This window comes from Galeopterus variegatus, unplaced genomic scaffold (assembly GCF_000696425.1).
Source record: "Galeopterus variegatus unplaced genomic scaffold, G_variegatus-3.0.2 Scaffold1700, whole genome shotgun sequence".
Taxonomy (NCBI): domain Eukaryota; kingdom Metazoa; phylum Chordata; class Mammalia; order Dermoptera; family Cynocephalidae; genus Galeopterus; species Galeopterus variegatus.
In genome coordinates, this window is record NW_007727811.1 from 218,146 (window position 1) to 228,926 (window position 10,781).

Here is a 10,781-nt window from a genome sequence, read left to right on the forward strand (position 1 = left end):
TTTTTTTTTTTTTTTTTTTTTTTTTTTTTTTTTTTTCCGTGTCCGGCAACGGATCGCAACCCTCAGTGTCGCCCCCGTACCAGACCCGGACCGGCAACGGGACCGCAACCCTCGGTGTTGCTCCCGCGCCTCGCTCAGCCAGTGAGCGGGAGCCGGTCTGTATGTGGGATCCGAACCCTCGGACGGGAGCGCCGCCGTGCTTCCCAAGCGGCGCACTATCCAGTGCGCCACCGGGCCGGCCCTGACTTGAATACCTTACAAGGTAGTAGTAAGAATAAATTCCTCCAGCTCTTGGTTCAGAGGAAGTTAATGATTGCTTGTATTAGAAGTCATATCCCAGAGGGAAATCAGTCAGGGAACTGTTCTTCAGAGGAAGTGAGAACTGGGCCTGCGCCACAAGGGTCTCCAAGTTGAGGGGGAGTGATAGTTTCAGGCAAGAGCTCAGCATGTACAATGGTACAGAGATGGGGAGGATATATGGTGGCTTGCTTCATGAAAGGGCAGTGAGGTGAGCAGTCAGGAGCCTATGAGTGGGTGTGGTCTGAGATGGGCCAAAAGGAGACTCCAGTTTTAGTGATTTTTTTTTTTTTTTTTTTTTTTTTTTTGCCCCAGCTTGGTTGTCATTGCTCTTTAATAGTTGTAAATTGGTTGATTGTGGGAAAGAGTGACGCTGGAGACCATCTTTTCCTCCATCTTGACCAGAAGCCTCTTCCTTCTATTTACTAAAAAATAAGTTAACTGTGAAGCAGCGCCAGGAAGGTCCTTCCCGAGGTGTTCCAGAAGGAGGCATCTTTGGGGCCGGCCCGTGGCTCACTTGGGAGAGTGCAGTGCTGACAACACCAAGGCCACGGGTTCGGATCCCTATGTAGGGATGGCCGGTTAGCTCACTTGGGAGAGCATGGTGCTGACACCACGAAGTCAAGGGTTAAAGATCCCTTTACTGGCCATCTTTTTTTAAAAAAACCAAACAAGAGGCATCGTCATCCTCAGGGATGACAGATCCATGTGTGTTGTTACCCCTGAAGACCTTGCAGTGGGATAAGATGTGGAGGTGGAAACAGTGATGATGACCCTGTCCCTGTGTAGGCCTGGGCTAATGTGTGGTTGTGTCTTAGTTTTTAACAAAAAAGTTCAAAAGTAAAAAAATAAATAATTTTTTTTTTTTTTGTCCTTTTTTGAGACCGGCTGCACCACACTCAGCCAGTGAGCGCTGTGAGCGCACCGGTCATCCCTATATAGGATCCGAACCCGCGGCGGGAGCACTGCTGCGCTCCCAGCGCCGCACTCTCCCGACTGCACCACGGGCTTGGCCCAGTTTTAGTGATATTTAACCATATTCATTATATCAGCCCTGGTGCTCTCCCCCACCACACACCACCCTGTGTGAGGCATGTGTGAGATAATATGAGATTGCCTAGTAGCCATACTTGAAAAAGCAAATGGAAACCGGTTATTTGAATATTAATATATTTTATTTAACCCAGTATATCTACAGGTGTTTTTTGAACATGTTATCAGTATAAAAACATTGATATTTTATTTATTTTTTAGTATTTTTGTGGGACATTCTTTTTTCTTAAATCTTTGAAATCTGGTGTGTATTTTACACACATCTCAATTTGCACTGGGGCTGCCATATAGGACAGGGCAGCAGTAGGTCTTTTCATCTTTTCTCCTCTCCTGTGGTAATAAAGTTTCTCTTTGCTTCTGTGGGCCCCTTATTGCCTTTACCTCTTAGTTCTTCCCTCTGTGAGCTAGGTGCTGATCTGCAGCTGGTGATCAGTAACCCCACAATGGGAAGTGAGTGTCCTCTGGGACTGCATAGGAAGGGCATAGGTCCAGGTTTTGTGGTTAGGGCAGCCTTGCTGGAGGAGTTGCTAGTTGGACTGTGAGTTTTGAAGGGTGAGTTAAGGACAGCTGAGAAGGGTACCCCAGGATAGAGAGCAGAGGTGGTTCAGAAGATGTTTCCCATCACTGGTGTAATTTACTTATACTTCATGGAGTGTTACATCTGCTGACATGGCTTTTTCTGCAAGATTGGGTCAAGTGACTTGTCTTCCCTTGTTCTGCAGTAGGTCAGATCATATGACTCTAAATTGGTGTTTCTCTTTCCAGCTGGTGCTGACAAGAAAGCCGAGGCTGGGGCTGGGTCAGCAACCGAATTCCAGTTTGTGAGTATCCCCTTGTTTGCTTTCCATAAACAGTTGCTCATTCTGACCTCAGCCTGTGGCTCTGCAAGTTCTGGGGAGGTGGTGTAGTATGGTGGGCCACGTTTTCCACCCCCACCCACTCATTTTTTCCTAAATCCCAACTAAATTTTACATTGACACAGTATGCAAACTTTTGCAAATCTGTATTACTGAAGTGAGTCTCATAAATCAATACATGTGGCATATTGGTATCTTGTTCCATTAATGATGGTCATTATCCTCTGAATTAGTTTCATAAACTGAAGCTTGAGATTGAACTAAATACTGCAGGGGTGGGATCTAGTACAAAGATGGTCTGGAGTCAAATCCTCCATCTTCTTTCAGATGACGTGATCTTGGGCAGGTTCCTCTGGCTCAGTTTCCTCATCTATAAAGTAAAGCTGATATAATTACATCTATCAGATAATTGTGAGATTGTTAATCCAAGTAAAGTGCTAGCACATATCACTTTTGGGGCAGTCCCTGTCCCGTGGCAGTTCTTCACAGCACACAATTGCTCTCAGAGATTTCATGTAAAAAGGAGGTATGTACAGTAGAAACAAGATTGTGTTCTGTGCTGGGTGCTTCCATATGTATATATAAGAACACACATTCTGTCTGAGTGGGTTGCCATATTGTCATTTTATAAAGGAAGAAACATGAAGAGGCAGGGCTGGGATTTATGGCCTGCGCTCTCCCTGAGCCATTTACATTTGGGGGCCTCTCCAATGATAATGAGGCCTGAAAGTTAGCAGAACCCTGAAAGAAGTAGAACTGCTGCTAATGCTGATGTTGTGTGCTTTCTTTTGCAGAGAGGCGGATTTGGTCGTGGACGTGGTCAGCCACCTCAGTAGTACCAGAGATTATTTTGTGTTGAATAAACTTGTAGCCAGAAAACCTTAAATTTCATGTATCGGTTTTGTTTGCATTGTGTAGCCTGAACAGGAATTGTGTAAAGGTTAGGCTGTAAATGGGGCAAGAATGGGTTGGTTTTGGGAGTTGTCCTTATCCTGGGTGATGTCACTTGTTGCTGTTAGAGCTACTGTACTTGACTTTGCCATGTGCCCTTTTTGCTCTAGCTAGTGCCTTCCTGTAGAGTTGTGTCTAGTGTAGCACCACACCTAAGAGGCGATGGGAAAGCTGGGCATCTTCCCCAGACCAGCTCTGCTAACTGAGCTCCGTGTGGTGGAGGAGCTGCTGTCTGTTGGCCTGGAATTGGGATTTTGTGCTTAGTGTCTGGGGCTGAGAAGTGCAGGGGAGGGAGGGTGCAAGAAAACAAGGAAGTATTGTCACAGTTCTTCACAGACTGTTTATGGAGAAGTACAGGAATGGTGTTTGGGTCAACAGTTCACTGATCTCAATCTTCAAGACTCTGGGTTTACAAGAACCACAGGAGAAAACAGTTAAGAATGTACAAAACCAGATTTGAAAGGGACTGCCCAGCCATCTGAAGACCACTGGGATTTTTATGCCTTCCATAATTGGAATAAATATTGGGCAGTTGGAGCTCTTGCTATCCCAGAGCTACTTGAAGAGGGGAAATATGTTGCAGTTTTCTTGGGGCCTTTATGAGTGGTTCCCAGCATATGACATGATACATGACAAGAGCACAGTGTTGTTTCCTGGTAGTGATGCCAAGTGCTCTCATGTGGGTACCAGAGCGGCTTTGATGGGAAGTGAGGTGGGGTGGTCTCACAGTACAGACATGCTGTATTCCTGTCTGTCTCGCACTACCATTTCTGTGGTATTTTATGACAGACTTGCTGTATGCCTGGCACGATGCCAGAAGGGGGCCTGGCGCAGCCCAGTGAGAGCTTGGGGACAATCCTGCAGATTTTTTTGCTGGGCAAGATACCAACCTTTGCTTGCAGATCAATCACCATGATTGTCCATGGTTGTAAGTATGTGTTACTCTGGCTCTGAGCCAACCTGTGTCTTAGGACAGGTCCACCAAGGTAAGGTATTTCAACCAGCAAAACTAGTAACTAATACAAGAGTACTTCAAAAGTTCTTGGAAAGATTCCTATTATCTTTTTTTTTTTTGTCCTTTTTGAGACCGGCCGCACAGAGTGCACCAGTCATCCCTATATAGGATCTGAACCTGCGCTCCCAGTGCTGCACTCTCCCGAGTGCGCCACGGGCTCGGCCCCAAGATTCCTATTATCTTTCAATCCTGTTTTTCCTTGAGCTTTTGAATTACCCTTGTAGAACTACAGCTGATGGGTTCTGGGGATTTGGGAATCCCATTTGTGGAGTACTAGGGGCCAGGCATTGTAGGGAGATGGACAGTAATGGTCAAACGAGATTGATAAAAATCCCAACTACACATGTGGTTTTGTCCTGGTAACCACCTCCAGTCTTGATAGGCAGTTTTAATTTAGGCCACAAGATGGCAGCCAATGGCGTATCCAAATACATTTAAAATTTAAACTTAGGCCTGGGAGGTGAGCTTTGGAATCTGATCTACTAGTAAACAGAAGCTTGCTCTGGCAGAAAGGTGGTGTTTGGGGAAGCTTGTTTCAGCACGGTCTTGGCTACCTTGCCAAGGATTGCTTTCTATCCAATTTCTCTGCTGGCTCGAGTGATGTCAGGTGGTTTGCCTGTGTTCACACGCCTTGTGATTGTTTAACCTGGATTCTGCTGTGTGAAAATCTCCCATCCTTTCTGTTTCAGACTTGGTGACTTTCTGGCACTAAAACGTCACTATTTTTCAGGTAGAGATCTTTTATCTTTTGATATAAATTAGTTCCAGAATATATTCTTCAAGATCATTCATGGACTCTGAGGAAACCCCAAAGAATCTATAAAGTAGTCAGCACACACGGATGAAAATATGCAGGTGGCTCTTGCAGCCTGCCAGCCCCCTCCCCCACCTTGGTGTATTGAAATGCTGCTGCCAATCAGTAATCGTTCTTTAGCTGTTCAGGGGCTCTCTGAAAAACAAAAGGCTCAAAATCTGCCCTCAAGCACCTCATGGTCTAGTTAGGAAAACAAAACCAAAGCTGTACATTAAGGTGCATAACACCAAATACTATATAAGTGGTAAATTGTTCTGCCCAGACAATTCTAAGGTACTTCAGGGCAGGGGAGATGAATGAAAGCTGAAGTGGCTGAGAACTGGGTTTGTGGGGTAGGGGAGGGGCGAGACCAGTCAGAGCATCTTGAAGAGGTCTTGCTGGAAAGTCATATCAGATGGTGTAAAGTTATGAAACTGACAAATGTCCAAACATTTAAGTTTTGAGGGTTTTTGTTTTTTAGCAAAGCTAGGAGAAAATAACTTCTGAGTGCTATTACAAGAGCTTGGGAAGGTCACTTAGGGAGGCTGGGTTATGAGGGATAGGGAGAGGCCCACCTGGGTGGCTACTTGGGCACAATCATCACTAGAGGAAACCTTGGAAGTTTTGACCCATCTTCCAGGGTTGGTTTCCAAAGTCGGTCATAGCCTTGCATCTGCCCACCAGTCCCATATCTCACCAGCTAATCCCCACCACCACTACTACCACTAAACAAGGCTTTAAAGAGGGGCTGACCAGTTAGCTTAGTTGGTTAGAGTACAGTGTTATAACACCAAGGTCAAGGGTTTGGGTCCCTATAACAGCCAGCCACCAAAAAAAAAAAAAAAGATTTTTTTAAAGGGATTTTGGAAGCTGACAGCTGAAGATACACTTTCCTAACTTAACATAAACTTCCTGATATGGGCACAAATCCCCTTTCCCTGAAAAATATAGTCCTCTGATCGCCAGTGCCAATGGCAGCTTCACGTCTCTATGACTCCTTGGAAACCCAAATTCTGTTCTGATTAATTTAGTAAGCAGACCTTTAGGAAAGTTACCATGTGCATATTAGATGCTGGGAGATAAAGATGTTAACGGAATCAGCTTAAAAGCTTTCCCATTCGACTTGTTTTCGAGGAGGTTACATCCTCTAGCCCTGAAGACGAGAGGGCCCACTAGAGCATTCCCTACCTGTTTCCTGGCATGGGCCTCCACCAGGGCAGTGTGGACCCATCCTGACTAGGAGTTCTATCAGTATGGATTAGTTTGCATTTTCTAGAGTTTTCTTTTTTTTTTTTTTTTTTTCCTTTTTGTCTTTTTTTTTACTGACCGGCAACGGGATCGCAACCCTTGGTGTTGCGCCTGCACCACGCTCAGCCAGTGAGCGGGAACCGGTCTCCACATGGGATCCGAACCCTCGGCGGGAGCGCCGCCACACTCCCAAGCGGCGCACTCTCCAGTGCGCCACCAGGCCGGCCCTAGAATTTTCTATAAATGGAATTAAACAGTATTCACTCTCACTCTTCTTAATTCTTAGCATCGTTTTGAGATTCATCAGTGTTGTTGCACGTATCAGTAGTTCCTTTTTATTGCTGAGTAGTATCCCATTGTATGGATATACCACAGTTTATCCATTTACCCATTGATGGGCATTTGGGTTGTTTCCAGTTTTGGGCTATTATGACTGAGGCTGCTATGAAATTTGTTTACAAGTTTTTGTGTGGACATATGTTTTCAGTTCTCTTAGAAATATACCTAGGAGTGGAGTTACTGGGTCATGTAGAAACTCTGTGGTTAACCTTTTGAGGAACTGACGGACTGTTTTCCAAGGTGGCTGCACTGATTTACATTCTCACCATCATTGTGTAAGTTTCAATTGCTTCTTATTATCAACACTTAGTCTGGCCAGTCTTTTTATTCTAGCCATTCTAATAGGTGTGAAGAGTTTGGATTTTATCCTGTAGATGATAATGAGCCAATTAACAATATGAAGATGGGAAAGGGGGTGTTTATAGGGAAAGAATAGACACCGGTCAAGAGGTAAAGTTAGGAGGAATAAGTTCTGGTGTTCTATTGCATAGCACAATTATTATAGTTAATAATAATGTATATTTCAAAATAACTGAAAGGATTTTATTTTATTTTATTTTTTCCTTTTTGTCTTTTTTACTGACCAGTAACGGGATCGCAACCCTCGGTGTCGCGCCCGTACCGGGGACCGGCAACGGGATTGCAACCCTCAGTGTCGTGCCCGCACCTTGCTCAGCCAGTGAGCGGGAACCGGTCTCCCTCCACATGGGATCTGAACCCTCGGCGGGAGCGCCACCGCACTCCCAAGCGGCGTACTCTCCAGTGCGCCACCGGGCCGGCCCTGAAAGGATTTTAAATGTTCTCACCACAAAGAAATGGTAAATAAGGGCCGGCCCGGTGGCGCACTGGATAGGTGCGCCGCTTGGGAAGCGCGGTGGCGCTCCCGCCCGAGGGTTCGGATCCCACATACAGACCGGTTCCCGCTCACTGGCTGAGCGAGGCGCGGGAGCAGCACCGAGGGTTGCGATCCCGTTGCCGGTCCCCGGTCCGGTACGGGGGCAACACTGAGGGTTGCGATCCGTTGCCGGACACGGAAAAAGACAAAAAGACAAAAAAAAAAAAAAAGAAATGGTAAATATTTGGGCTGGCTGGTTAGCTCAGTTGGTTAGAATGTGGTGTTATAACACCAGGGTCAAGGGTTAGATCCCTGTACCAGCAAGCCACCAAAAAAACCCTCCCAAAATTGAGGTGATGGATATGCTAATTAGCCTGATTTAATTGTTCCACAATGTATACAAGTATCTAAACATCACATTGTACCCCATAAATATATACAATTATTGTTTGTCGATTAAAAAAAAATAAAACAAAAAACTCCCCACACAATATGAAGGTGAGGATTGACACAACCAGGAGTGCTAGATGCTTACTTAGCAAATACTTGAAACCCACTGCAGAACATAGTAGGCTAAATTTGGGTCTGTGTACTGGCCACACCAGGCACCGAGTGGTCATGGGTAAACCACTCAGTCAATAGTGACTACAATCACATTCAGCCTGCTAATGGGAAAGGGAGGGGGAAAATCCATCATTTGATTGCTCAGTTTTAGAAAGGGAAACTAGGACAGAATGAGGGCATTGGGGGGTGGGGAGGAAATGAAAGGAATTGTTTAAAAAGTTACAGCCCATAGAAAGCCTGGAGCCCATTTCTATTTAAAAGTGCTTTATTGGGAGCCTGTGATAAATGCATGGCACAAATCCAAAAGAACAGCCACTTGAAAAATAAGCCCTGCATGGTTTACTGACATATGAAAGAGGCCATTGTGAGGAAAAGGGCATCTTTAAAAATAAATAAATATTAAATGGGAGAGGATGCCCAACCTGAGGGAAGGAATAAGGGGACCTCAAAATGGGGCAAAATTTATGAAAGCTACGAATCAAATGGGATTAAAAAATTCTAAAGAGTACCTACAAGAAATGTTAAAGTAAATAGTTCTAGTTTATTTAAGTGCTTGAAAAGTAGAAGGCCAGTTTGAGAATCTAGGGTCATCAGTTCATTAATGTGCAAGAAGTGTACTAGGGGGATAACAGTTAACTGACTCTGACATCTTTGCCTCCTGCATGAAGTCTTCCCCTTCCATTAATTTTTTTTTTTTTTTTTTGGCAGCTGGCCAGTAAGGGGATCTGAACCCTTGACCTTGGTGTTGTAATGCAGTTCTCCAACAAACTGAGCTAGCTGGTCAGCCCCTCCCTTCCATTAAAATAAAATTTAAAAAACATCTCAGTATGAAAAATTTCAAACATGTATAAAATAAACATAAGAGTATAATAAACCATAATGTACTCATCACCAAGCTTCAACAGTCATCAACATTCTGCCATTTTTGTTACACTGATACCTACAACCACTCTCCTCCCACCCTTAACTTGAATATTTTTTTAAGTCAAGTTTATTGAGGTACAATTTAAATACAGTAAAACTTAGGTATATAGTTCTCTGTTTTGATAAACAGATACAGTTGTGTAACCACCACCATAGTGAAGCTATAGAACTTTTTCATCACCCTAAAAAGTTCCTGCATGCTGCCCCATTGTGGTTAAACCCCTGGCAACCACTGTTCTTGGTCGCTATAATTTCGCCTTATCCAGAATGTCAGGTAAGTGGAATCATACAGTATATATTCTTCGGTCTGGCTTCTTTTGCTCAGAATAATGTATTGACATGCTGGCCAGTTAGCTCACTTGGTTAAAGCATGGTGCTGATAATGCCAAGGCCAAGGGTTCAGATCCTCGTACTGGCCACCACCGTATAATAAAATATTTTTTAAAAAATTTGGCCCGGTGGCTCACTGCTACAGTGCGCCGATTGGGAGTGCGGCGGCGCTCCTGCCGAGGGTTCAGATCCCACATACAGACCAGCCGCTCACTGACTGAGCGAGTTGCGGGCGCAACACCAAGGGTTGCGATCCCGTTGCCGGTCCCGGTCCGGTACGGGCGCGACACTGAGGGTTGTGATCTGTTGCCGGTCACAAAAAAAAAAAAGACAAAAAAAAGGAAAGAAAAAAAATTTTTTTCTTCTTTTGGGCCGGCCTGTGGCTCACTCAGTAGAGTGCGGTGCTGATAACACCAGGGCCACGGGTTCGGATCCCATGTAGGGATGGCCGGTTGGCTAGCTGCCTGAGCGTGGTGCTGACAACACCAAGTCAAGGGTTGAGATCCCCTTACCGGTCATCTTTTAAAAAAAAATTTTTTTTTCTTTTTTTTTCTTTCTTTCTTTTTTTTTTTTTTTAAAGATGACCGGTAAGGGGATCTCAACCCTTGACTTGGTGTTGTCAGCACCACGCTCAGGCAGCTAGCCAACCGGCCATCCCTACATGGGATCAGAACCCGTGGCCCTGGTGTTATCAGCACCGCACTCTACTGAGTGAGCCACAGGCCGGCCCAAAATTTTTTTCTTTTTAAAAGAATAATGTATTGAGATTTATCCATGATGTTGTTTGTGTCGGTAGTTTGTTTCTTTTTATTGCTGAGTAGGATTCCATTGTATAGATATACTATAGTTTGTTTATTCATTTTGATTTTTTAATATACAGGCATTTTTGGCTAAAATTGACATTGAAATACACAAGTCTTAACTCTACCCTTTTGACAAACGTAACTTATACCCTGAGAAAGAGAAAAATCCCATAACATCCAGGAACTAGCCTGACCCTTACAGCTAGGCCTTGGCAAGTTTGAAGCTGGCTTAGCATTATGTCCAGTTGGACATAAACAAGGTCATCAAACATCAACAATCAGCCAAGGTCACTTTGTGACTCTGATAAAGCAGACAAAAAAATCAAGTCTACTTCATAATTTTGTCTAAGCACAGACAAAAACAAGTTCACTATGCAAACCACCAAAATATAATACATCTCCCTCTCCAGTTATAGCTTTAGCCATGTTCATTTCTCCTTCTTTTTTTTTTTTTTTTTTTTTTTTTTTATAAGATGACCTGTAAGGAGATCTCAACCCTTGACTTGGTGTTGTCAGCACCACACTCCCCCAAGTAAGCTAACCAGCCATCCCTATATAGGGATCCAAACCCGTGGCCTTGGTGTTAGCACCACATTCTCCCAAGTGAGCCACGGGCTGGCCCATTTCTCCTTCTTTCTGGATAAGATTGTTTTAAAGATGCCCAATCATAGAATTACCTTGCTTCCTGATAGCATCCAATCCAGAGCAAAGCATCGCTTCCTTAAACCCTCCCCCAAATCACCTATCACAAGCTCAAGTCTTTAAGTCATTT

The 10,781-nt window shown here is 44.4% G+C and overlaps 1 protein-coding gene across 1 annotated transcript in view; it reads left to right on the plus strand.

The window, feature by feature from the left end:
* RPS10 (ribosomal protein S10) overlaps positions 1–3,093 on the plus strand; it is a 7,899-nt gene extending 4,806 nt beyond the window's left edge. Inside the window, exons 5-6 of the mRNA XM_008578497.1 lie at positions 2,116–2,171; positions 3,002–3,093. Of these exons, the coding sequence (XP_008576719.1) occupies positions 2,116–2,171; positions 3,002–3,043 (98 nt within the window). The 3' untranslated portion in view covers positions 3,044–3,093. The remainder of the gene's footprint in view (positions 1–2,115; positions 2,172–3,001) is intronic.
* Positions 3,094–10,781: the final 7,688 nt, after the last annotated feature.